The 24,718-nt window shown below is 41.4% G+C and overlaps 6 protein-coding genes across 16 annotated transcripts; 4 read left to right on the forward strand and 2 right to left on the reverse strand.

The window, feature by feature from the left end:
- Positions 1-42: 42 nt before the first annotated feature.
- LOC129587748 (HHIP-like protein 1) lies at positions 43-8,089 on the forward strand. Of its 2 annotated transcripts, none has more exons than XM_055481644.1 (11): positions 43-979; positions 1,064-1,118; positions 1,409-1,487; positions 5,035-5,089; positions 5,163-5,209; positions 5,341-5,506; positions 6,029-6,094; positions 6,903-6,995; positions 7,105-7,173; positions 7,264-7,372; positions 7,492-8,089. In XM_055481644.1, exons 1-11 carry the CDS (start codon positions 601-603, stop codon positions 7,865-7,867), a joined length of 1,494 nt encoding a protein of 497 aa, XP_055337619.1. In that variant the 5' UTR covers positions 43-600; the 3' UTR covers positions 7,868-8,089. The 2 variants fall into 2 exon arrangements, with proteins under 2 accessions (XP_055337619.1, XP_055337627.1); XM_055481652.1 differs by having other exon boundaries at positions 6,921-6,995; positions 7,492-8,085.
- Positions 5,192-10,120, reverse strand: LOC129587762 (tudor domain-containing protein 3-like). Of its 2 annotated transcripts, XM_055481672.1 has the most exons (7): positions 9,937-10,120; positions 9,744-9,794; positions 9,518-9,583; positions 9,292-9,452; positions 9,021-9,165; positions 8,071-8,623; positions 5,192-5,512 (listed from the first exon to the last, which is right to left on the reverse strand). In XM_055481672.1, the coding sequence occupies exons 2-6, from the start codon at positions 9,777-9,779 to the stop codon at positions 8,072-8,074; spliced, it is 960 nt and encodes a 319-aa protein (XP_055337647.1). In that variant the 5' UTR covers positions 9,780-9,794; positions 9,937-10,120; the 3' UTR covers positions 5,192-5,512; position 8,071. The 2 variants fall into 2 exon arrangements, with proteins under 2 accessions (XP_055337647.1, XP_055337637.1); XM_055481662.1 differs by lacking the exon at positions 5,192-5,512 and having other exon boundaries at positions 7,873-8,623.
- A 573-nt stretch (positions 10,121-10,693) lies between these two features.
- Positions 10,694-12,839, reverse strand: LOC129585956 (target of rapamycin complex 2 subunit MAPKAP1-like). Its single transcript, XM_055478901.1, has 3 exons — positions 12,117-12,839; positions 11,129-11,745; positions 10,694-11,040 (listed from the first exon to the last, which is right to left on the reverse strand). The coding sequence occupies exons 1-3, from the start codon at positions 12,600-12,602 to the stop codon at positions 11,001-11,003; spliced, it is 1,143 nt and encodes a 380-aa protein (XP_055334876.1). The 5' UTR covers positions 12,603-12,839; the 3' UTR covers positions 10,694-11,000.
- Positions 12,840-13,291: 452 nt separating this feature from the next.
- On the forward strand, positions 13,292-17,212 carry LOC129590233 (protein phosphatase 1A-like). 9 transcript variants are annotated; one of them, XM_055485366.1, is made up of 8 exons: positions 13,293-13,865; positions 13,926-14,012; positions 14,483-14,530; positions 15,092-15,448; positions 15,535-16,044; positions 16,136-16,253; positions 16,318-16,450; positions 16,522-17,212. In XM_055485366.1, the coding sequence occupies exons 4-8, from the start codon at positions 15,113-15,115 to the stop codon at positions 16,904-16,906; spliced, it is 1,482 nt and encodes a 493-aa protein (XP_055341341.1). In that variant the 5' UTR covers positions 13,293-13,865; positions 13,926-14,012; positions 14,483-14,530; positions 15,092-15,112; the 3' UTR covers positions 16,907-17,212. The 9 variants fall into 9 exon arrangements, with proteins under 9 accessions (XP_055341356.1, XP_055341374.1, XP_055341390.1 ...); XM_055485374.1 differs by having other exon boundaries at positions 13,293-13,730; XM_055485381.1 differs by having other exon boundaries at positions 13,292-14,012; positions 14,483-14,566.
- Positions 17,213-17,865: 653 nt separating this feature from the next.
- Positions 17,866-20,146, forward strand: LOC129590280 (dolichyl-phosphate beta-glucosyltransferase-like). The gene is made up of 8 exons (XM_055485435.1): positions 17,866-18,223; positions 18,384-18,564; positions 18,662-18,774; positions 18,978-19,070; positions 19,203-19,364; positions 19,462-19,613; positions 19,723-19,808; positions 19,890-20,146. The coding sequence occupies exons 1-8, from the start codon at positions 18,146-18,148 to the stop codon at positions 19,997-19,999; spliced, it is 975 nt and encodes a 324-aa protein (XP_055341410.1). The 5' UTR covers positions 17,866-18,145; the 3' UTR covers positions 20,000-20,146.
- Positions 20,147-20,567: 421 nt separating this feature from the next.
- On the forward strand, positions 20,568-24,653 carry LOC129590226 (stromal interaction molecule homolog). The gene is made up of 8 exons (XM_055485344.1): positions 20,568-20,878; positions 20,953-21,098; positions 21,443-21,672; positions 22,247-22,362; positions 22,429-22,606; positions 23,087-23,351; positions 23,413-23,513; positions 23,580-24,653. Exons 1-8 carry the CDS (start codon positions 20,806-20,808, stop codon positions 24,244-24,246), a joined length of 1,776 nt encoding a protein of 591 aa, XP_055341319.1. The 5' UTR covers positions 20,568-20,805; the 3' UTR covers positions 24,247-24,653.
- Positions 24,654-24,718: the final 65 nt, after the last annotated feature.

Genomic DNA, 24,718 nt, shown 5'->3' on the forward strand with positions numbered 1-24,718 from the left:
ATCCACTCGCTTTCTAACGCGTTTAAAGTACAAGTGCCGTACATCCGGTTGTGGAAGATCCTTATTCCTGTACTCTGAACAGTTGCATAGCTGTGATTGTTTCCTGTTTCCCTGTTGACGGTTCCTTGTGCCTCCGCGGTATCGCCTGCCGATTCAAAGTTGCGACAGTTAAAGGCACATATACATGGATCCTGAGTCTCCAAATGTACTGTACTTCTTTTATGCACAACTATAGCCATGTCACAGAAAGCGCTAGTGCGCAACGGTTTCGGCCGTATCCGATGACTTCGAGATTTAACCATGTCGCAGTGACCACCGTGCGAATCTTCTCGTTTTTTTATGGAGTTTAGAGGCAGAAACTAAGTTTTTGATTTTTTCTGTAATTACCTTAGCCAAACAAAAATTGGTCAATGCTGGATCCGAAAACGTCAACAGCCAAGATTCGGCAAGCACGGGATCACATTATGCCCTTGCATAATTGCGAAATCCGCTTTGCCGATGTTTCGTCCTTCAAACTCCTATGGCGCTGAACACCGCATCCCATGATAGCACAGTGTGTCACTGCCAAAATTAATCCTGTGATATCATGCAGCTGCTATCATGTTGTGCCGGTTAATCCAGTTTGTGGCTAGACAGCTGATCCCTGATCGTTTCCGGTGTATGGTCAGCAGGTTGGCATCCATCGCATGGGCAGCCTTTATGGCTTCCTGCTGCTTCATGACTTTGGCGAATTGTGTAAAATCTACCTGGCCCACTTTGCCGTCGCGACATATTTGTTTGAATTTAGTCAATGACCTTTTGCACAATCCAGTGGATATCACGGAGATACTGCACACAGGCAAACTGTTAATAGCCGAACGAGACGGAAAAATTCAACTGATCGATGTGCACGACGCCAAGTCATTTGCTCTTTCTCCCGAATTAATTTTGGATATTTCTGATAAAGTTCTTGCAAAGGGAGATCATATGGGCGTTCTAGGTAAAGTGTTTGTAAATTTTTACCACAGTTTGTGTACGATCAACAATATTTCTATGGTAATATGGTAATATATGTTTCCTTCAGGAATTGCGGTTCATCCGAGGTTTAAGCTCAACGGATTTGTTTTCATTATGTACAGGTGAGTAAATATACTGATTAGATTTAACACCATCTGCTACAGAGAAGCTTTGTGCCGCGGTAAATTGTTTTTGAATAGAACCGGCTTGTTTATTTGCAAATCAACGGTCCACCCTTCGAATCAACTGACGTAACATAAGATAACATTTCTTTATAGTAGTGCTATAGAAGTTTGTAAAACAGTCTACTCCTCAAGTGAAAAAGTAGCTTTGTGTGCTTGCTGATTGGCAACTGAGCAATTTGCCTTGTCGGAATAATCTCTTCAAAATAATCGATTGATACATTTTTTAGTGCGGAAACTGATGATAGGGAATTTCATCATCGGCAGCGGATCAGCCGTTTTGCATTATTATCCACGAACGGAAGTGAAGTAAGTTGATCAATTTCACTGTGATTTATTGCCGAGATATGATATGCCAGTAAAAGTGCAGGTGCATAAAAAATCCATATATAGCTGGTAGAACTGACAATGATAACGTATGACATTCAAAAGTCTGCTACTAATATACGTAGTAATAGTATAGTATTAAATGGGCATCATCGTACATATCATCGAAAGTAAGTAACATACTGCATAATGAGCATATCTTTTAATGTTTTTGTATGTTGATTTTATGGTAACATATCTAGCTAGAGTTGCAAAAAATGTCAGTGCCTCAAAACCGGTGTAGCATGCGTATCAGTTACTGAAATTAACTGTTATACTTTTGTTTATAAACTTTTTGAGAAAACTCGTTCGATTTTTGATTGTGGAGTTTTTCAGTTTTTAATAACAAAATGAGTACTTAATAAGGAGCTAGATCCAAAAGGTTTTGAAATTTTTGACAACCCAGGACTGGATCGCTCTCCCTTGCTCTTCTAAATGACGTGCTGCACATACGTCATAATGTGATAATCTGATTTACAGTAATTTTTTGTGTAGTTACGCCTGACGTATAAATTTTCGCCAATTTCTGTGGCTACAATAATGATGCCCTCCCATAAAATTGTTATTTTTATTACAACAGCGTTGCATTGTTGCATGTAGTGCATAGTCGAGTTTTTCCAGACTTTTTAACGGTGCTAGCAAATGGCAAGCGATCCACAGAGGGCATAACGTACAGCACAAAAGTCTACAAAGAATAGGAACAGAAAGCTGACCCAGTTCTAACGTTGCTAATGAATCGGACAAACAGGCAAATTCTAGCAAGATATGGAATTTCGCTCTCCTTGCACTCTATTTGTTCGGATCAATTATGCTGTTATGTCGTTGAGTCCAGTCGATGCAGTGAATGTAGTTCTCGACAAGTCCACACCAAAATGCAGCTAATAAAACCTCTGTATTGCACTTGTTTTAAATTATGGTTAAAGCCGTCGTTTTCGATGGTCAGGGCAGCCAACGTGAATGCCAATGCAGTTTGATAGGGATGCAGCGGATACATTATCGGCAATTGCTCTCAGTAAAACGTTTCCGGCTGGTCATGTCCCTTTTCTGTCGTTTGCGTACGACCGGGGATCAGATTTCGGTGTGTGTTGGCTGTCATATTTTCACAAAGCCAAACAGACTGGGTCAGAATGCAAAGTGCAGCACGTACGTGCGGTGAGATTTGTGATTTAATGATTTATTTTTGAAAAACAAACGCAAAACAAACCGGAAAAATAGAAAAGAAAACATTTTTCAAAGGCACAAAAAAAACTGAACGAACACTGGTTTAAGTAAAAGAACATATACCACACAAAACCGCTGAAGATACGACAATGTATATTAGGAGTTTTTATCGATATTAGGAATTTTTTGGCGAGCTATATCAAATTTTAATAGGCGATATAATATGGTAGTGTTATTTGTGCTAAATTTTGATTGAGCTAATATAGGTCAATTAAAATAATTTAAATCCGGATCCAAAAGGCGCGCCTGTTTAGCCCGGAAGAAAATACGTGCAGCTTCCTTGATTTAGTACTGATTATCTTTTACGGAGGAGGAAAATCTGTTATTTCCTTTTGGTAACAATTTTGCCGTAAGGCATTTTTCCGCCTTGATTATTCACCTAACTCGGTATTAAAATGCAAACTTTGTTAAGGGTCAACATCAGTCCACTGGGAAGAAAAATCAATTCGAATTTCCAGTACTGTAAACTATCTGCAGTTGTACACAAGAAAATGAAAAATAGCGGTTCCTGACAACCGAAAAGTTTTTAAACCATTTAGAATTGCTGAGACATTTTAATCCGGAAAATGTATGATTAATCGACAGATTATCACAATATGTATCCCACATTACGATATTGTAGACCGAGATTAGTGTTTTGAAAGAAAGCCAAACCAGTGCGGCAATCGATGAAATTATATACGTGTAACACACAGTACATCGGTATTCGATGCCTGACTCTCAATATGCACTGCTTTACTTATACTATATAAGCAGAAGTACACGAGGCTGTTCACAAACTGAAAGAAACGTTTCTGGCGTTATTATGTGATTTCCTTTTCGTGGCAAGAATTATCGCGGGATTTATTGTAATTCAACGTACACACACGGTATATGTGTTTCAAAAAAAGTTAAGATAACCGGGAATGTCAGACCAGACAAAAGAACACACCCGTTACCGAGTCCCATTTTCCCGACTATTCAAGTGTGGGACCTTTATCTTTATGCCCCGTTGGAGAATTGTCTGCATTTGGCTTTTCTTTTATGGGGACTGCTCTCCCATGCAATGTCCCTCGGGAATTTCCGATCTGTGTGTTCGTGGTTGAGAAACGTAACAAGATGCAAATCAGAGGCCGCACATCAATTTCTCACAGCGTAACTTTAAAAAGGATTAACAGTGCTTTTGTTTCCTAGCGAGACATCGCCAAACGCCGTATCCAATTACCGTGTAATGTGTGCATCTGCACCATCCGTAAATAGGCGCTATGATCTGGTATCCAGTGATCAAGAAAACGCCGCTTGAATAGTACCACGCCTAACACCAACAGCCTAACTCAATTGTTATCCTTAAACACCATGGAGTAATTGCATTTTCCGAAGGACGTAGCGCTGCATACGTCCACGGGTATATATATATATGTATGTATATATATACCTGTAGGTATGGATCCATGTCGAATCCTATTGTAACTTGTAAGTTTGTAACACAGGATAGGGAAAACTGAGCTTGTAACTGAGGACAGACAGAACGTTTACTGACAATAGAGAAATTTACTGTAAACTCAAGAGACAGAAATGCTGTAACTCAGGATGGGCAGAGATGCAGAGGCAGAGGTGGAGCATGTATGTGAACAGTGAAAGAACGCACTGAATGTCATCGTCAGTTGATCCAAAGTTTCAAGCACTAGTTTTTCGTTTACCTTTCCATAAAACTTCTAACCAACATCTCAGAAGATAGAAAGAAAAATTTGACGCTTTTTGATCTCTGATAAGTGTTTTTTTGTGGGGAACCAAGAAAGTTATGCTTGTTTTGGTTTCTCGTAGATATAGCATAGGGTGCAAGCAACGCCTCCAACGGACGGACCTATGCTAAGTCTGAGAAACCAAAATTAACTTTCTTGGTTCTCCATAAAACCTACTTTCAAAATATCAAAAATTCTAAAATTTTATTCTCTATTCTGAAACATTAACTGGGAAGGTTCGTTAAAGTGACAACGAAAACTGATGCTGCAAGTTTTGGAGATAGTGGCAGTCGGAATCAGGTACCCAAAGTCGAGACTAATACTGTACACGTATGCGCGTACGCGAGGTGGTTGCACTTGCCGCAGACTATTTCGCTAAAATAGCCGTCCAGCTTGCACTCAGGCAATCTTCCCAGTAAACAACTCCACAACAGAAGTTTTTTGCAGTTATTATGTAATAAAACCCGTCCTTCGGAACAGTCCCCACGGGGGACGCCCCGCTAGGGTTTTTTCTATAGCTTTTGTGCTACAGCAGCTCCTTTTTACAGATCGACAAATTTAGTGAAACAGTTCTCCTGGAAATCTACCAATCGGCACCTACAGGTTACTGTTGTTAAAATTTTATCTACTTATTTGGGTAACTGCTTAGCAAATTAAATGTTCATAATTTGTACAGGAGGGCAGATATGGTTTGGCTCCGATGACCACCTTCTACACATTGCGGTATGTTAACGTTGCTGCTTAATGTTCGTATCAATTATCAGTACATTTGTTAGTAAACCACACGCGGTAATTTTTATAAAATCAGAAAAAGTTTGCGCAGTAAAGGCTAAAATGTCAAACTGCATAATTAGGTGGGAGATGGCAGTCGTTCGCGACGTAGTCGGTTTGATCGTGGAATGCATAGCGGAAAAATTCTGCGGATCAATGTCGACGTGGATCTCTCAAGAGATGGAAATGTTCCTTATAAGATACCAGATGACAATCCGTTTGCTCACCAACCTTCAACACTGCTTCCAGGTACATCTACGCAAAATGCACAAAACTGACCAGGATTCGCGATGACTAAAAAAATGACAGGGCACAATTTCAACTGTATTTTTAGCTGACTGCTCGTATTCTTGGTTGCATTACATAAGCATAAATTATCCATTATTAAACTGAATTTTTATAATGAATCAAATTTTTGTAGATTATTTAATAAACGGCAAAAATGTCATAAAGGTTGAATTTTCGTCGGTTTTGCTAAATTAGGAAAGGATAAGCATGACTTAATTTGCGCACGCAGGTACAGTAAATGCAGCAGACAATATTTATGCAAACACTCTGAGAAGATAAAAAACTACCGTGAGCCAACAGCTTTAGCATTTCCTGACAAATTAAGTTGGAGTTAGCTTTTTTATCGATACTTGTTGAAAGCGTTATGGAGGCATATCGATCCCGTTGTTCAATTGACGTCGAAGATGCTGCTTAATGGCACGTCATTTGCTCGTCTGGCAATGTGGCAATCAACCGAAATTTGCATCTTCCTGTGTTTAACAGAAGTGTTTGCCTATGGACTACAAAACCCATGGAGATGTTCGGAAGAACGCCGCGAGATGAAAAGAGGTACGAGGCGCCTGGCAAATGTACCTTAAGATACTTGACCTCGACTAGAAAACGGAGAATGCCGGAGATTTGCACGCGCCGCACACACACCGCATGTGCACTGCATATATATTCGCCGTGAATATATATAACACATCCATTGCTGCAGCCTGTACGACGATCTATTACAATCGATCGTGCGCGCGCGCAGTGGGTGCGAATATTTTTCCATTAAATGGAAGAGCAAAAAGCACTGCTTCCTGCATGAACACAATCAACTAGATCAATGTTTGACTTGTCCGTTTCCGTAATTACACGAATGTTTCTTTAATATTAGTCCTGCAGTTCCGATCCCATCCGACGTTTTCCCCCCGATTTAACTTCTTGCCGACCGAAATGCACGCTACACACATTAGGCCGTGTAAAGCCGCAATCTCTGACGATTGGCGGCAATCGGCGCCCGCACTGCAAACAAAAGCGAAAAGGGCAGAGTAGGGAAAAATAAAGTTTATGATAAAACGCCGGCACACACACAGTGCACAAATTGGATGGTGTATTCAGATGCATAACAAGCCGCCAATACATCGATTTTGTTGGCCATTCTCTCCGGGCTGGTTTGGTTCGTCAAATAAAACAGATTATGTGGATTCATAATTCACAGTACGTGGCAGGGTCACTTATGGATTAGCTGGCTGGCGTGCACTGGTGTGTAATGCGAAACGCAATCAAAATGTAAAGTGTCCTCTCTTGGCATTCCCATTTGAGAATAAAAGTAAATATCCTTGTCCAGATATGATCGAACGCTCGTCTGACAAATCCAATTAAACAGGCATATCCTCTTGCGCAGGCACCGCTCAAATCCGCATTATTTGCATCGACGTAGGCCCCAAGTTTTCCGACTTCAACATCATCCAGAAAGGCGGTACGTAAGAAATCTAACGATGTGTGTCCAGTACACTTCTTAATGTCTTGTTGAAGTTATTGAAAAATGCCCGCCAATTAATCACCGAGTTGTTCTCCTCCTCTTCTAGGTATGTACGGGTTTATGGACGAAGCTTTTAGTCCTTGTCATGACTTGGATAACTGTCGAAATACAACAAGTCAGTTCTATTATGATGAATGACTCTAAACGACGCTCGTTGTGTTGGACAATTTGGCAATTGACATATTTGCCTCTGTCCTCTTTCCAGAGCTGAAGTCGGAGTTTCGCCTGCCCATCTGCCGCTATCCAGGTGTCGCCGTGGGAGGCGTCTTCTACAATCCTTGGAATTCTTATTTATTTGCGGATTACATGCGAGGGTGAGCGCTTAAACTTCCGCTGCCCGCAATCAAACCACGGAAGTGTCATTTCCGCCACTGCTCCAATCGTCACGCAACAGTAGCAATAATAGATCGTATATCGCTCTGCTCTCTAATAGGTCGCTTCATTACTTGAAGCCGACAGGCTCAGGTTCCGTTTGGATGCGCGGTCCCGTCGAAGTGGTGGACAACGAAACGTGTGCGCCTGCTCATCGACCCTTAACGCATCAAACGGTGCTTAATTTGCATCAGGTTTCCGATCGGATACTGTACATGTTGACAGTATCCAACGATCAGACTGCCGAGCCTAACGGCCATCTCTACCGGATCTCCATGCCCAAATGGGGATCGCTCTCCAAAAGGACCGGCAATACGGCCAGCCAACTCACGGTCAACTGCCCAATTTTTGTAAACATTTTGTGCCTGTTATATTTATTTTTCCTGCTACGGCAAGATTCTTTTTTATCTGCACTAACAAGAGTAATAATTCCGTAAGTACTTCGACCAACTTTGTGATACTGTCGCCCAGTGTAGCCTGCATTTATTTCTTGTCCAATATAATGACCTTTTTTGTTAAAAATGTACTATCTGATTAACCACAGACACTACAAAACGATGGTCAACACAAACACCAAACGAAGAATTTATATTAACGGGTAACTTGAATTTACGATAAACATAGCGATACATGCACGTACTTCACAAATTATCCAGTTGATGAGTAATAAAATCCATCAAGTTGGCCGTTCGGGGCCGAGCGCCTTCACTATACTCATCCATTCCACCACGCCTTCTGCCGCGCCTGCCCCGTCCTCGGCCTCTTCCTCGTCCCCTGCTTCTAAACGTCGGCTCAACGCCCGGATCGGAGGTATCGATCAAATCCCTGGCATCCCTTTGCACCGGCCGATCCGGCTTGAAGGCCGGTTTTTCTTCGGCCGACATAAAGTTGGCCGTGATCTGTAAGAACTGTGGTTTCCTTCGATCCACAGGCCCGATAACAGTGAGATCACTCTGGCCGGTAGCAGTGCCGGTTTTGGCTTCCTGCAGAACTTGTTGCCGGTGAAGTGCAAATTCGCGTTCCTTCTCATTCTCCTCCTCGCTCTCATCCTCGTCCCTATCGGCATTCCGGTCGATAATCTCCATTGCACGAAAATTTAGCGTAGCTAGATTGAATTTCAGTGGCTGTCCAAATGGAATCCATGGAACTCGATCGTCCACTCGCCCCAGACGCTTACCATGGATAACAATATCCTACATACACAATCAGCCAGTGTTTACAACTTTGACTGTATAAATTATGCAACCTGCAAGATGTATAATTATGCCAGTAGAGTTTCGCAATACACATGCCTCGCAATAATACTTATTACCATTCCAATTTATCCGGTGCCTGCATTATTTATTTCCTGCACTCTACAGATAAGACCACACCCGCAGTCCTCAGTTCTTATAAACGTTACTGTTAAATGTAAGGCACCTAGTACCTATCGCTTTATACGGAACTGGAAGCTTCATGCACCGAGGCAGAAAATATTTTGTTCACACAAAGATAGGTTCCGGGTATGATTTTTTAAATCACATCCAGCCATGCCAAAACATCAGGAAGAAATAAAATAAAAGCAAAAAAGAGTTTTCGAGAATGACTTACACGATGTATTTCCCACGCTTTAAGCATATGGTTGACAGTTCCTCCGTAAACCTTAATATGGTGAGACTTCAGTAAACAAAACCCACAGGAAATTCTGATATCGCTTCCAGAAATAAGCACTTTAGTCCCAGGTGGCAAGGAAACACTATATCAAACACTATAGTATATCTTCAGGTTTGTCGTAGTAATTTTGTAGTAATTTTCCAAATTATACCCCCAATTTATTTAAGTTGTACAGCTGACTAAAAATTTCAGATCATAGTCAAGCTACCTCAGCTGAGGAATTTTCTCATTTTCAACGACTGTAATGGACTGCTTTCCATCCGTCAGTCGAATTTTCAGCATCCGTCGGGTAGTTTCGGAGAACTGTTTCAGGGAAGACGCCAGAACATTGTTGATGTCTTCGATTTGCAGAAAAAACTGCCCAGTGATCTGTATTACATACAGATAAAAACTTGAAATTCAATCTCGTGTTACGTCAAACGAGCAAAAGCTACCTTGTCGTCATTAGACAGAGCCCCCGGGAGCGGTAGAGAAGGAGCCGGACAGGATTTAAGGTCTTCCTGCAAGTTAATCGGAATTGCTCTTTCTTAATTCTCAATTCTCAAAGATTATGATACACCGCATCTTGTCCGCATGCGCTGATAATTTTATCCAAACCTCCGAGCCACTGCTCGCACATACAGACGCCAGTGCTGCAAAAAAACATAAAACCCTCCTTACGTTGAGCAATGCCCTCCACTCTGGCTTCAGATCCATTTCAAACGGAAATCACTAAAAAAATGAAGATTCTAATTCAAAGGCAACAAGATGATCGGTGTAAATTGTAAAACAACTCGTTCAATATTGAATCCCGCTCAGTTTCCACGCACGCACAACCACTTCCTATCGGGATTCGTCATTTACAGTGATTTACCTTGTTAATATCAATGCTGATTTGCTCGTTCGCGCTTTGCACGATACTCCATAACATCCCGCCAAAAAAGTGGAGCAGTAATTTAACAACTGTACTTTCGTAAATACAAAACAACAACTGTTGTTCCAAGATTCAGCTTAAGGGCTAAGATACCATAATCCAGAAACGTAAGCGGTAAGATTAATAAATGACAAATGAGTCACAAATCACAATAAATATAAGAACTAAATCGTAAGAAGCCCCTGGCCACTTCTCCACAGAGCTCACGCTCAGTATAAAGCCCGGTCAGGGGGGTTGGCACTTGGCAGAACGACTAATCATCAAAAATTCTGCTTACCTAGTTAAACCGGTCTTTTTCAATTTTTCAAATGAATCCGCCAAGTGAAATAAAATTTCAGCACTTTGCTACTGGAATAGACGTAGTTAATGTAATGTAATAAGGACAATTTATCCTGTTGATATTGCTTTTCAAAACCCAAACTTCCCGCGTGACGATGTTGTAAAACTTAGAGATTTGTAATAGCAAAAGAAGCACTACAATGATTTAATTGGCATCCCGATCTCGTAAATTTATGTCGATTTTTATTTTGTAATGGCTACAGCGACTGAGCGACAAGCACGGCACTACCCTACTGCTTCGAGTTCACATTAAAAATGTACGAGTACTACGACGCAAAGCCTGCAAAATGTGTTTACAAATGACAAAAGCAGTCTTTAAGCAGATAAAGCCAACCAACCATTTTCGTTTGGCTCATCGCGAAATGTTAACTTTAATTCATAACCAGAAGTTGAACTGTTAAAAGGCAGATAAAAGCCAAACAACTCATATTGAACAGAAACGCTAGGTGAGTGATAAGTTAAAAAATTCTTTATGGGTTTATTACTACAGCATTCACTTGGTTTAAATTAAAATCACAATTAACAAGAACATGAAAGACCAAAAACAATAAATCTACCGGACAATAGCACCATACATTTGTCAAAGAAATGTTCACGTACAAGCCTGCCATGCAAATATCAAGGAGCTGAATGGAAATCCAGTTATCACAACGTCAAAAATGGATTCAATAGCTTGATCTGCGCACGGACGATGCCGGATTCTTGCTAACAATGGGAAACAAGAAACGATAAACAATAGTATCAGACGGCGTTCCAACCGTGGTAGGAAATGAAAATACCGTTACCGACTTACCTGTTCAAGCGTACCAGCCAAAAGTCAGTGGTCTTTACGTTATCGATTGTATGATCCAAATTTAATGGAACGCCTGGGTTATCTTCTTTTTCTAAGGTATATTCCAACCCGCGCACAACCGGCTTCATTTTTCGCTTTTTCAACACCTTTTCCAAAATCGTGCGCAGAGTGATATCCGTACCACCGACTTCTATTTTTGAAAAGCCGCCTTCTACCAGATTGACTTTCACTACCACTGTCGCGTTTTCCCGCTGAATCGGCTCCGAGCATTCCACAAAACCGATTTTATTATCATGCGACCGGGAAACAGGATCTGTTACGTCAATGGCCGTAAAGTCACGGTCAATCATGCCATTGTCTTCCGCCCAGTACAGCTGGTAAAAGTCAAGCGATTTCATCATAGGAGGCTGTCGATTTTCTTCTCGGTACTGCCAGCAAATAAGACCCATCAGATCCAAATGCCTGGCCGTCAGCAGAACCGTGACATTCATGGGAGCCACCACAGGTGCAGCAGCCGCTGCATCGCTACCGGCTAAATAAAAAAATATCTTGAAGGTTTTTGCCGCCGTGCCGCGTTGCATTCGTCCATCAAATCTGGCATATTCCAAGAAAGGATTCTGCACACAAAAACTGACGATTACAATCATCCTGGTAATAGCAATTATTCTAAAGTCCTTGCAAAAGATAAACTTAAGTAAACGCAAGCAAGCCCTGTTCTAAAGTAGACCTCACGTTAGAAATATGCATCAAACGCAAATCAGCCGTTTTTAAATTACTACTCGTATGCTTCCTGAAACAAATAAGGCGCAAAATTCATGTTTATTTTCTTAGGATTAGCAAAGAATTAAAGTATTACGTAATAGCTTTCGTTATTTTTATCTGAAACACTAGTGTAAAAAAAATTTCGAAACAAATAAAACCACAATTGTACCAGGTAAGATTAATTATACAAAAAATTGAAAACTACTGACAAATTACCAGCAATCACCTGAACTATTTTTCCGTCTGATTTATCCAATTCCAAGCTTAAAGCCGAATGGAATTTCTGAGCTGGCCTGGGCACAATATCCGCTTCAGAGAAAATATCACTTAAATTCTGCTCCGAGAGGGACGAAGGGCCCCTCAAACTTCGCGTTGATTTCCAGTGCGTGATCTTTATACGGCTTTTTTCTTCACGCTCTTTGCGAATCTTTTCCAAACGTACAGTGGTGTTTGATCGCCTTCTCGTCATCCGTGTATCCATGTTCATGGCAATATCCGGCGACGATGCTCCACGCGGTCGCGAAGGGAATACGTCTCCATCTTCACGGGTGGTACTTTGGGGAGGGCTAAAAAAGCTAAACGATCCGAGTTCCGGGCCATCTCCGCCGTATTCCGGGCCCAAAAGATTCTCGCACATACTAGTATCATCGCTTATGATGAACTGGTTGCGTATGAAGGATAACAGCCAAACTTGATCGTCAAGGAATGCCATAAAAAATTAACAAACCCCGTCGGAAGTTCAATTAGCTAAGGGCGCCAGCAGCCTAGTTAAGTACTCGTTAGTTATAGCGGGGTAAATAGAAAAGCACAATTACCCGAAGGATCCCGAGTACCCCGAGTTATAGTAAGACTGTCACTAATCACTAATCATCGGTGCGACGGTGACTATTAAATGGTAAGTTACCAGTTATAAATCATAATAATTAATAAGTAGAACAACCAGATCCGCATTAAGATTGAAGTGCCTTTTTCTACAGTGTCACCGGAGCGGCGGTAGGAGCCCAAGGTAGTCAACTGCAGCAAAGGTACGAAGTGTAATTTGGGAAACTTGGATAAAATATCAGAGTAAATGTGATAAAAAATTGTAACAACAAGATTTGTAATACTGAAAATAAAAATAACGTCTATATTATATTAAAATAATTTTATCAAACTGAAAATTATTTCTTTTTGAAATTCATAAATTTCAAGTCGGAACGGGCTAGGAGACCAGCGGTTTTTCGTAAGTACTGATTTACATTTACTTTCCTTGCGTACAGCGGGAGGTTGCTGCTTTCCTGTGTCAAGGGCTTACGCGAGCGCCTGTAATGTCAGTACCGTGAAAAATGAAACAAACAGAAAACATCAAAACACATTATTTTACTGTAATTTATCATTTTATTAATTTTACCGTAGTTTATGATTCTCGGTTATTTCGTATCTGTTTACGATTAATTAATATTTCATGTTAGTTCACTGATAAATAATTTGATATATGATAATTAAATTAATTCGACTACATAGTATATGACATTTATTACCAAGAATCCTCTTGGATTCGATGCGAATTATGTACTGTACAGTATTGAACTTTCTTTTCGACTTCAATATCAGCACATGAGGTTATAACAGCCCGAGTACTGACTGACTACTGGCGTTATTCACCACCACTGTGCTTGTTTTCCGTTCCATGCTCGTGTGCTACGATCAGTACTCCAGTTACTTCTTGTAATCTTGTTAGATTAATTACCATACTTTACCTTTTTCGATTTCTGAAATCTTCGCTGCGAGCCTTCGACAGTAGCAGTAACTTCATGTCCCTAAAACCAGAAGCCTGCAACTGGTTGTTCGCGAATTGTCGGTTAGCCTTTACCACTATGTGACTATACAGTACTTCAGCGTTTCTCTGAAGTTTTAGGATCAATCTCGTCATATTTTGAGTACTTAATTTATGGCCTGAGCCTTAGCACGTATCGAGAAAACAGGAGCGTAAACAGTAAATTGTTTCCGTCTGTGGGAGTAGCAATAATCGCAAAATTCGCTTGTGGTGCATTAGAATCAGTTGATGGCCTCGGTGAATTAACGGGAACTACGGGGATTATATGGTGTGCGCCGGTGCACGAACTGCTGTTATCAAATTAAGGTACGTCGTGAGTGTCCTATATGGGATCAGCTGGGTGCTCTGGACAGCAATTGATATTTCACTGAAATTTTTGTTCCAGTAGTTACTTGACATGAATTGTTGGTTGCATAGCGTACTGTAGACATGAAGATGCTTCGAAACTTGCTGTTGGATTTTTCGAAATGACATTGTGTTGATATACTATAATAATAACTATATTATTACAAGTTATAATATCAGCTGTAAGCACCGTCTTATTAATTTTACATAATATTACGATTAAAATTTCTACTTATTAGCTGGCGGTGCTGGACGCCGTGCATGCGTAATAAGAGCACGGTTGTGTGCCCAAATCTCACAGTATGCGGACTGGACTGTCAGGGCTTTCTGTCTTCCATGAAAACTTATTGTGCCATGGATACCATTGGCAGCTGGAAGGGTGAAAGCGTGTGAGATTTATAATCAATTAACGGCATTATTTTCTTTCGCAGGTGCGTTGCTGAAGGGCTTCTACTTCGAAGGCTTATCCTGTATAAAAAGTAAGATCTGGGAATCGCTTGGTTCGCATTCGAATGGTAATGTCCGTAATGATGCGAAGAAATTGGAACGCTGCATATTTCCCGTTGCATGTTTTTGGGTCTTGACTCTTTGAGAGGCCTCCAGTCTTCCGTTAGTGTTTACAGTGTCATTCTACTAAGTAAACACAGTAAAGCGTATTATTGTGAGTATGAATTGTGAATAGTGTTTCATGCTTGCTGACTTCTCCGAGTCAAATTGGTGAATGTGCTACATACGAATACTTCTATGGAGTTTGTTTTGTCGGCTCTAATTGGTGTTAGTTGTTTGGAAATTTGGGATCATTCGTAATTATTTTCGAAGCTAACGGGTTCGCTGATTAGGGTTTACGAATGATGCTGTTTTGCCGTGCGTTCACAAGCACCGTAAAGACATTTTACCGCCACTGGAAGTTTGTGCACAGCTTTTTGACTTGTTAATTGTAAAATCTTATATTTTCTTTTCGCTGCTGCAGAAGCTCTTGGTGGTATTTGTATTTTATGAACAGGCAGTCACAAGGCTATTCATTGGCATTATTTTTCTAGATTCTGAGATAGTGGATCGAAATGGGCGCCTTTTTGGACAAACCAAAAACTGACAAGCACTATGAATCCGGAAGCGGGAACGGCGTTCGTTTTGCACTGTGTTCTATGCAAGGATGGCGAATTGACATGGAGGATGCCCATACCGCTTTGACGGCGCTGGGTCCGCCTTTTGATTCTTGGTCTTTTTTTGGTGTGTTTGATGGACATGCTGGAGGAAAAGTCAGCAAGTACTGCTCGGAGCACTTGGTGCGTTACGTAACGGACACCGAGGAATTCAATCAGCTTAAGGATGAGAATCTCTCTCCTGAGAAGAAGCGCGATTTCATTAAGCGCGGGCTAGTCCGTGGATTTCTAAACGTGCGTGAGCAATATGCTGTTGGTTTAAGGTGTCCAGAGAAGTTTATATAATTTGTTTATATAATTTGGTGCCTGCGTTCGTGTAGCTCGATGAGGTCATGCGAAAGCTCCCGGAAGTGTTGGCTGGAGAAGATCGTTCCGGATCCACAGCGATCTGTTGCTTGGTCACTCCTGACGTCATCTATTTGGCTAACTGCGGAGATAGTCGAGGCATCATAGTGTCCAAGGAAACCGTAACCCTCGCGACATACGATCATAAACCTGTCAATCCTGTGGAGAAGGAGCGCATTCACAATGCCGGAGGTTCGGTAATGATTCAGCGTGTCAATGGATCGCTGGCGGTATCGCGAGCCCTTGGCGATTTTGAATATAAACGCGTACCGGGTCTTGGACCCTTTGAACAGTTAATCAGTCCCGAACCGGAAATCTCGGATTGGGGTCGGGGTCCTCAGGATGAGTTTGTCCTCTTGGCCTGTGATGGGGTGTGGGACGTAATGAATAACGAGGAAGTTAGTCAGTTTGTGCGTTATCAGCTAACTGTTACGGATGATCTTGAAAAGATTTGTGAGGGTCTTGTGGACAACTGCTTAAATAAGGTATGTTAAATTTGTCGTTTACTGGCTTTGTTTGCGTTATTGATTGTTTAAGAGCTAGCTTCCTGTCATTATGGTATTCTTTTAATTTTAGGGATCTCGGGATAATATCAGCGTTATTCTTATTGTGCTTCCTGGTGCTCCACGTCTCTCCGAAGAGGCCCGCCAGAATGAGGAATCAATTGAGCGATCTATTGAATCAGCTGTTAAAGGTAAGTCGGCTGTTTTTCATCGGATATCGAACTCAGTGCAATTGCATTCGTCTTTTTTGAATAGATATTCTGCAGAAGGACCAACAAACACCAGGTCAACATCCAGAGCTTGACGTGACTACCCTAACGCACATGGTCCATCAGGTCCTGGAAAAGAACGGCGTGACATTTCCTCCGGGGACATGTATTAGTGCCAAGTAAGTCCTCCCTATTTTAGTTGCAAGAAAGTGAAGAAGCCCAACAGTGAAATTATAGACATGTTTTTCAGGCGCAATGTAATCGAAAGAACGTGGAAAGAGTTGCGCCCCTCAGAAGAATTACGACAGGAGCCAGGACGAGCGGCCACTTCGACAATTATGAGTCTCTTCCGGGCAAAGCAGCAGACGGCTGTCAGTGAAGGCAGCCCGACATCTCCCCATCCCCCTGAAAATACGCTACAAGGGACCGCGGCTGAGCAGACGGCCTCGACGGAAGATGATCCCCCTCTGGACTTGAACCCACCGATCGCGCAAGCACCTTCCGATCATCGTCCGGATAACAGCACTAACAGCCACACTCCGTTTTCTGATAATATGGCTGGTGACGGTGTCACACCAGCGGCTGCATTGCAGATGCCGCCTCATCCACCGCTGATTGATGCGGAAAAGATTTAATTGTATTGTACCCTTCAAAAGGATAAAACCCTTGAAATATCCTGCAACATACTGTGCTTAATTCATAGAGCACGGTTAAACCCGTTGCTATAATTATATGGTATGTTGGGCAGTTTTATTTCTTTTGAGAATAGTTGTTTAAATTATTAATGTCGCATTTGCCCATGTAGTTTGTGTTTAGCGTTACGAATGCTTGTGCTAGGCTGTAGACTGTTCAGGAATGTGTGGTTTGTGGCGATTTGCAAAATGGGTTATTGACTTATCTTCACTGTATTAATGATGTTGCTTTAAAATTGGAAAATGTTATTTGTGTTATGGTTATGGCAGCGGGGCAGGTGATGGATCCATTTTGGGTTGGTCTAACGTTTCTTAGGTTAGTTCATTACACGCTACAGAAAAACTCGTACCAGTTCTGATAAAGGCATCGTAAAGTTATGATGTTACTACTAAACGATAATGAGGGCGAATCTGGGCGATGGTCACGGATTATTCGATTAAATTTTATAAAACCGATTCAATTGTTTTTTCTGTGTATTGGATCAATCTTGAAAAATTCCGTTATTCTAATTGGAATTGTTTTTTGCACTTGAGATCGGTTGAGTTTCCATTCCTGCAAAAGGAAGACATAAGCCACAACGGTCCTGGCCACGATAGTCTTTAATCTACTGACTTGAACTGGGCAGTGGCCGGTGACCATGACCAGTGTGTTATGTATTAAATAGAATGTTGTGGAGTGAGGATCGCACAACTTCGATTTTTATCAGAAATAAGATTTTAAAATCATAAGTATAAAAAGTAAAACATCAACTTTAATAGCGTTTTACTACTCCGTAGTACGTACCGTACACGGTACATACTACATTATAGTCTACATAGCAAGTACCGCCTTTAACAGCACAAAACGAATACCCACCTTGCGAATACTCCACAACACAGACAACATAGCAAAATCGATGCGACAATTCCACGTCGTCATTCGCAACTTCGATTGCGCTGCTCGCATTTGTAACTTTGTTGCATGTTGCTTGTAAGAAATGTTGTTTTTAACCTTAGGTTCTAAGTACTTACCATTAGAGGTTAATGTTGTTTAACGTTTGCTGCACCTGTCATTTATCGTGAAAAAATCCCACATATCCAGAAGCAGCAGTTGCAACTGCGCTGGTTTTCATCGTTTTTGCTGAATTAAATCCTCTGATTAAGTTTACAGGTTGTTGACCAAACGAGCAACAGTACAACACAATGGTGTCCTCGCTGTATCCACATTCTTTCTTGGAACTTGTTGCATGGACGATTTTTCTGGGCATCATGGCGTTTGCAGTAAGATTGAGTGGTTGCAAAAAATGCTGTCCCTAGGGAAAACAAAGCACAACTTATGTTCATCCTGCAAGTTGACACTTGACACTGAGTTGACAGCAGTGCCGTGCCGGAGTTTAGTAGTGCAATGGCAGTCAGGGAAAATTGGTTCTGTCCTTTGCAGGGACTTCTGTTTTATTTCAAAAAACGGACACCGTCCGCTAAAGCCTACACTGAGCGATATCAGTCTGAGTGCTTCTACTTCGACCCGACAACGAAGCGAAACTTGGAATTCCCTTCTTTGCTGGATCCGCCATCGGTGCAGTTGACGGTCGTGATACCAGCGTATAAAGAAACCAGCCGATGCAAGTCGAAGCAGCGCACAGCTGGATAGATCCGTGCAGTGTGAATTTGTCACTGCAGTGATGCGATTCACAAGCTACAACTGCATTTGAATTGTAGTACCCAGTATGCTGGATGAATGTTTGGAATTCCTGGAACACCGCAGGACGGACGCGCAGTTTACCTATGAAATTATTGTGGTAGATGACGGCAGCGGCGATGAAACGTCCAAGGTGAGCAAAGCGATACGATTGCAAGTTTTTCTTGTATAGCCGTGCCTAAGCGTTTGGACATAATTGCACAAAGCGAAAGGAAACCATAATTTAGCCACGTCCATATTAAACGTCGTTGTAATCTTATCATGCTAATACGGCTATAACAAGCTGTTTTCAATTTTTGTCTATACTAATCAGTAATCAAAATTGTTCGGTTTTAGGTGGCTCTGGAGTACGCGGAAAAATTTTCTACGGACAAAGTGCGCGTGCTCACATTGGAAAAAAATCGCGGAAAAGGTGGCGCCATTAAACTGGTACTTTTAAAAAGCTTTGTTAACGATGTTGGGTTCTGAGTTATCATCAGTTAAATGGTAATAATAATTTTGCGGCTTGTGAGTTCGGTGAATTTAAATTTGGAATTGCTGCAAGTTGTGATGATTGTGCAGGGAGTTTTATCGGCACGTGGACGGCACATTTTGATGGCGGATGCCGATGGCGCTACGAAATTCTCCGATCTCGACCATTTGAAGAAATCTATGAAAGCCCATTCTGGAGACGTGATAGCGATAGGATCTAGGGCGCATTTGGAGCAGCGAGCTGTCGCGGAAGTAAACTCTATTAGGAAATTTTGCGTGATAGCCGTTTTACTGTTATGGAAACAGGCTTCGGTTAACAGAAATTTAAAATAACGTGTTTGTCCCTCAGAGATCATTTTTCCGGAATCTTCTTATGTGGGGATTTAAGGCATTTGTGTACGTTGCGGGAGTGAAGGGATTAAAAGATACCCAGTGCGGATTCAAATTATTCACACGCGGTGCGGCTTCGAAATGCTTTCAGAATCTTCATGTTGACCGATGGTGAGCAGAATACCGTACTTCTTTCTTCGGATTCTTCCTCAACTTAAAAAGCTGTAACACCGAAACATGTTTAAGAAGCTTAATATGATTGTATGTTTCGATGTTTAAGGGCTTTCGATGTCGAACTGCTATACATTGCTGAAAGATTTGGCATAAAAGTAAACGAAGTTGCTGTCAACTGGAGGGAAATGGAAGGTTTGTTATTTGTTGTTCAAGTACTTGTAGTTTCCCCTCGAACTTTACCGGATAATTTTAATTATTGCGTCGTATGTACAGGCTCGAAACTCATTCCGGTGTTTAGCTGGCTGCAGATGGCTTCCGACATCGCACGCATGCGTTTATGTTACATATTTGGAATCTGGGAAATTGATTTTTCGGTGGAATAATTGCTCGTTTCGTGTCTTGAAATTTTATTAAGAGAGTCATTCCTGGTGTCGATCACTTTGAAGAACAGAACTCAACTTTGATATTTTCTGTATAATTTTTATTCTTTGTATGAGTTGAATCTTAGTTGTTAAAGCTTTCGGGATTAATCATAGGTTTGGATGCCTACTAAAGAAACATTGTAAATGACGAAGTAAAACGCTTTAAGAATATAGGTACTGTACAGTCAGTACAGAGTACAATACATTGAAAAGGCGGAAGTAAGAGCAGTTCAGAAATAGTGCACGTCTACGGACTGAAAAAGTTCAAATTTATAGCTTTCTTTATGTAATAAAATATGCAGGAAAATAAAAAAAGTCCTTTATGTAATTAACTAAACAAATATCATTGAAAAAGGATATTTTTTATAAATTTTTAACGAACAATCAATGATAACAATAATTAATGATTATTAAACTTTCCTGTCAGCTGTCGCAAACCTGTGAGGGCTGTGTTGCACCACGGGCTTGTCTCAAGGCCTGCGGCTTCACCAGCGAATGATCAGTATTTTCTTCTCGACTATGGCTATGCCATAGCCTCCGCGAAGCGTCACTAGTACTTCTCGATTTTATTATTTTTAAATTGTCAGGAGATAGGTACACTGTACTTTTTATTCCCGAATCCACCTCAAGAATTTACCCCAGTCCTAGTTATAATCTGTTGTAAAGAAGCAAATTGTAAATACGCGCCTATGATCATGTGATAATTGTGGCTTTCGTTAGCTCTTGGATCGATGTGAGCGCCGGAAGGCGAGCTTTGAATATTATCAATGGCCGCCACGTCATGTTTTAGGAAGATATTTTATCCGGTTCTACTATTCCTGATGCTTTATATTGTTTCGGGTAAAATGTTGGCTCTGTAATTCACTTCACCGCGAGTTTTGAATCGATGAGGAAGAATCAGTTTTTTTCAACAGGATCTGATGCAAAACCTAACGACGGCGCTAATGGAACTCCTGCGCCAGACACAGAGAAGCGAAGCGAATACGAGTCCATTGCTTATCTGCACCAGTTGCTTGACGAAGATCTCAGCGGCTATATTGATGTTAAAGAATCAGATGAGGTACGCGGGTCCAAGTCTCCATATACATGTACAGAAAATCGTCTTGGTTGCTGGTTGCAACTTGCAAGATGCTTTGTCACTAAAATCAGGGATCTGGACGGCAGTAACAGGGTCATATAGATACTTGTACGTCCCTGGCAGTACTTACTGAACTGATAATTTATAACTTACCATTAGTAACCATGAATAAAGATTGATTGCTAACGATACGGTGCATTGATAACTTGTTGCTTACCTGTTATGAGATGTCAAGCGATTTCACATCGGTGGTCGGTGAACATCCGACTCAACATTAATACGCAATCCTTTAATAAAACTTAATGTACATTTGTGTGTTTAAACAGTTCCTGAACGATGAGCTGAATATCAAAGGGAAAACTAGCGATCGCGTATCCGCCTTACATAAAGATGATCCTCAGATTACTGTTGATGAGTTGTGGAAGTCATGGAGTATGTCGGAAGTGCACAACTGGACTGTTGACGAAGTCGTTTTGTGGCTAGTAAACCACGTAGAACTGCCACAGTATTCAGATCATTTTCGTCGTCAAAATGTCAATGGCACTTTGCTCCCTCGGTACGATCTTGAGATGCTACTAGGGTAGTAGTTGTTGCTGTATGCAGTGATACAGTATTCGTGTACGTATCTGTACCTATCAGAAATTGCTACTACTTACTAGCAATCACTCGTTTTGTTTAATTCACATCAATCACATGTATGATGTATTTAATGATTTATACAAAATTTTATTAGCTTTTGTTGTTAAAATCTACAGTAAACTGTTATTTCGCTCGAATTCGTTCGTGAAATACGTCGGTTGTTTGCCTTACTTTTTCATTTCGAGTTTAAAGTGAATTTTACGTGACTGCTGGTATATGATGGCATATTCTAACTTTGGCGGTGCCGGGCCCATTTCCTTTCCGTTTTCGGTTTAGAGTGTAGACGGAAGGCCGAAGTAGTATTATGCAAATAAAAGATAACGTGTACACGCTTTAGCGTATCATAATGTTTAATATAGTCTTATCGGAGTGCCTACAGTAACTGTTCTAAGTTTTATTTACTTTCGGTGCCTTTAAAAGTGCCGTAAATTGCGGAATACGGTCGACATTTACATTAGCTTATCAGCTAATGGCTTTGTTTGGGAATTCAGACTTGCTTCTAACCAGCCGGAATATTTGACGTCTACCCTGGGTGTTCGTGATCCAATCCACAAACGAAAAGTATCTCTTAAAGCAACAGATGCCGTTCTTTTTGGATCTCCCAGAGGTATGAATGATTTTGCAAACCCAGCTCATTAATTTTTTACAGAGGTGTGTATTTCTGTCTTTTTAGCCCGGGATCCTTTAAGTGCATACAAAGAATGGATATTTTTTTCGTCCCTAATAATCGCATCTTGCGGGATATGGGTTGCTTATTCCCAGCGGAAAAAGTACGAAGCTCAGATGCGTCACATGGCTGCTGATCTGGAGCGCATTAAGGCCTTAGAGAAAGACCTTGCGGAAATGCAAAGGTGAGTTTGGGGGGAAATGTTATCTAACAAACCGGTTTACGATTCTTGCATCGAATTGTTTACAAGGGCTTAATGCAGGTTCCTGTCACTTATCCTGGCACGCTTCATAAATAATTTCTTTTTAAGACAGTAATTTCTCTATAGGGGGTTAGTATGTACTCTATAGCGAAATGCGCTCATTAAAGTAATAACTGCGCCTTTTTCATTTTGCGCGCTAGTTTGATCATGCCATTAGTTCTCATGAATCTGTATAATCAACGCATTTTGAAAGAAACTTGTTAAAAATCCTTATAGCACTAACGCATATTACAAAGATGATAACTAACGTACTGGAATTCATTTCGTTGTTATAGTTAACTGCTCAGTTGTGTCATGTCATAAATCAAATTACGGTAAGTTAAAATTTATTAAGTCTTAACACATGAACTCAGTCTAGCCAGTTTAACAGGTTTATCAGCTTTTATTGGGGGTGTGTTTTAGCACCGAAGGCTCGGCTTTGGGATCCAACGAAGACGATGCCTTATCCCTTGCCCCGGCTGAACGGGAACGACTACATGAACTAGAACAGGAAAACACCCTTTTGCGAGAAGCTTTGGAAAGAGCGGAGCATCGTGTTCAAGCTACGCAGTGGTATGCGCCGGTAGATCTGGAGCTTGTCCTGCAGAAAACTTATTCGGTTGAGCTACAGTATTTCAAAGGAAAACGAGCTGCTGCCGAACGACAACTTTTGGCTGCGAAAGAAGAGGTGTGATAAGTCTAAAACTCCGTGCTGTGTATTGTTGAATTAATCGACGAATTTATTACAGTGCGAGAAGCTCCACAAGAAGCAGCAGAGCGTCTTGGGAGCGTTCCGAGTCACGCATGGGTCACAGTTGAATAATGTGGATGACCAGTTGGTCGCAGCAAAGTACGTGGTTTTGTTAAGTTAAAATGATACACTGATGGTGCCTCATTTTATGGAGTGTTTCTGCAGAACTGCCTTGGGTGATCTGGCTTCCGATATTCAAGATCGCCAGTCACGTTGGGGTCGCATTGAAGCGCTCACTGGTTTCCACATTGTATCTACCGGTGCAGATGCCCATAAGCGTGAACGCGAAAAGAGCTTTGCGAGGCGCGATTCGTTTGACGCAGAAGACCGCAATACCTTTGCACGTGGGTCAGTCCGCAGTGAACGGAGTGGAAGTCCGGTGATGTCACGAGCATTTCAGCGTCATCCTGTTGCACATAACAGTCGGCAGCTTTCTGATGAGCACAATTCAGACGATGCATCCGTTTACTCCCAAGATGTTGGTTCAGTTTATGCTGAGAGTGTCCGGAAAACGCACATTGGTCCCGTTGCTCCTGTGTACGGTATTAAAGAGTTTAGTCGCGGGAACGATGTGGGAGCCGATACTTACAGCGAAGCATCTGTCGCCTCCAAAGCTCGAGTGCCGCGTCTCAATGAAGAAATGAGGCAGGGATCGCTTCGTAAACTTCCAGATGTTAGTAGCGATGTTTTGTTTTCCGCCTCTTGGGAGAACGATAATGGGCGAGCAACAGAAAGCGATCAGGAAACCAGAGCTCCTAAACGTTCGACCGCCATCAAGAAGGTTTTCTCCAATTTGTCCCTCTCTGTGCATCACAAGAAGATTGATCATTAAGCCGGCTGCTCCTTGGATGTGCTTTTCCTCACTCAGCGCAGCAATGCAAGAATCTTTTATGTATTTGTTTCCGTTTCGAATAATTAAGTTTCCCCGGTGTTCTGTGATGGCGTACTTGTAGTCACTAGAGGTAGCTTCTCCAGCTCATTCGGTTTTTCGTATTGCATTTTGCTTACCCTTCTGGGCTTCCCAAATTTCCGTGATTTCAAAATATGTGCCTTCTCAGAAATATGAGGCCTTTTTAGAGTTTTTTCGCTGTATTTATTTACACCTCCGTTTTCTTTATTCTTTGGGTGTCACGAAGGCTAACTGATGGATGTCTGCTATTGCTTTCTGAAAGATATGGTGTTAAAACTTTGTTTTAACTTGCTTGGATAGTATTGGGGTATAAAGTTTTCAGATGAGTGCATTTTAGCTACCGAAGTTGCCGAACAAGAAACAAAACTTCAAGCACTGAAAATAACCAACACAC

This window comes from Paramacrobiotus metropolitanus, unplaced genomic scaffold (genome assembly GCF_019649055.1).
Source record: "Paramacrobiotus metropolitanus isolate TYO unplaced genomic scaffold, Prichtersi_v1.0 Parri_scaffold0000002, whole genome shotgun sequence".
In the NCBI taxonomy this organism is placed as follows: domain Eukaryota; kingdom Metazoa; phylum Tardigrada; class Eutardigrada; order Parachela; family Macrobiotidae; genus Paramacrobiotus; species Paramacrobiotus metropolitanus.

Bases quoted from the DNA above. Each gene is read 5' to 3' on its own strand.
- LOC129587762 (XM_055481672.1), bottom strand. From the start codon at position 9,779: ATGGATCTGAAGCCAGAGTGGAGGGCATTGCTCAAC. The intron at 9,166-9,291 runs GTAGCTTGACTA...TGTTTGATATAG, and splicing joins GAGAAAATTCCTCAGCTGAG to TGTTTCCTTGCCACCTGGGA. The intron at 8,624-9,020 runs GTAAGTCATTCT...TTGTGTATGTAG, and splicing joins AAGCGTGGGAAATACATCGT to GATATTGTTATCCATGGTAA.
- LOC129590226 (XM_055485344.1), top strand. From the start codon at position 20,806: ATGGCCGCCACGTCATGTTTTAGGAAGATATTTTATCCGGTTCTACTA. The intron at 21,099-21,442 runs GTACGCGGGTCC...GTGTTTAAACAG, and splicing joins ATGTTAAAGAATCAGATGAG to TTCCTGAACGATGAGCTGAA. The intron at 21,673-22,246 runs GTACGATCTTGA...TTGGGAATTCAG, and splicing joins AATGGCACTTTGCTCCCTCG to ACTTGCTTCTAACCAGCCGG.
- LOC129585956 (XM_055478901.1), bottom strand. From the start codon at position 12,602: ATGGCATTCCTTGACGATCAAGTTTGGCTGTTATCCTTCATACGCAAC. The intron at 11,746-12,116 runs GTGATTGCTGGT...TTTTGTGTGCAG, and splicing joins CAGACGGAAAAATAGTTCAG to AATCCTTTCTTGGAATATGC. The intron at 11,041-11,128 runs GTAAGTCGGTAA...TCCCATTGTTAG, and splicing joins TGGCTGGTACGCTTGAACAG to CAAGAATCCGGCATCGTCCG.
- LOC129590280 (XM_055485435.1), top strand. From the start codon at position 18,146: ATGGTGTCCTCGCTGTATCCACATTCTTTCTTGGAACTTGTTGCATGG. The intron at 19,071-19,202 runs GTACTTTTAAAA...ATGATTGTGCAG, and splicing joins AAGGTGGCGCCATTAAACTG to GGAGTTTTATCGGCACGTGG. The intron at 19,809-19,889 runs GTTTGTTATTTG...TCGTATGTACAG, and splicing joins CAACTGGAGGGAAATGGAAG to GCTCGAAACTCATTCCGGTG.
- LOC129590233 (XM_055485381.1), top strand. From the start codon at position 15,113: ATGGGCGCCTTTTTGGACAAACCAAAAACTGACAAGCACTATGAATCC. The intron at 16,045-16,135 runs GTATGTTAAATT...TTTTAATTTTAG, and splicing joins TGGACAACTGCTTAAATAAG to GGATCTCGGGATAATATCAG. The intron at 16,451-16,521 runs GTAAGTCCTCCC...CATGTTTTTCAG, and splicing joins GGGACATGTATTAGTGCCAA to GCGCAATGTAATCGAAAGAA.
- LOC129587748 (XM_055481644.1), top strand. From the start codon at position 601: ATGTTGTGCCGGTTAATCCAGTTTGTGGCTAGACAGCTGATCCCTGAT. The intron at 1,119-1,408 runs GTGAGTAAATAT...TACATTTTTTAG, and splicing joins TTTGTTTTCATTATGTACAG to TGCGGAAACTGATGATAGGG. The intron at 6,095-6,902 runs GTACGAGGCGCC...CCAATTAAACAG, and splicing joins ACGCCGCGAGATGAAAAGAG to GCATATCCTCTTGCGCAGGC.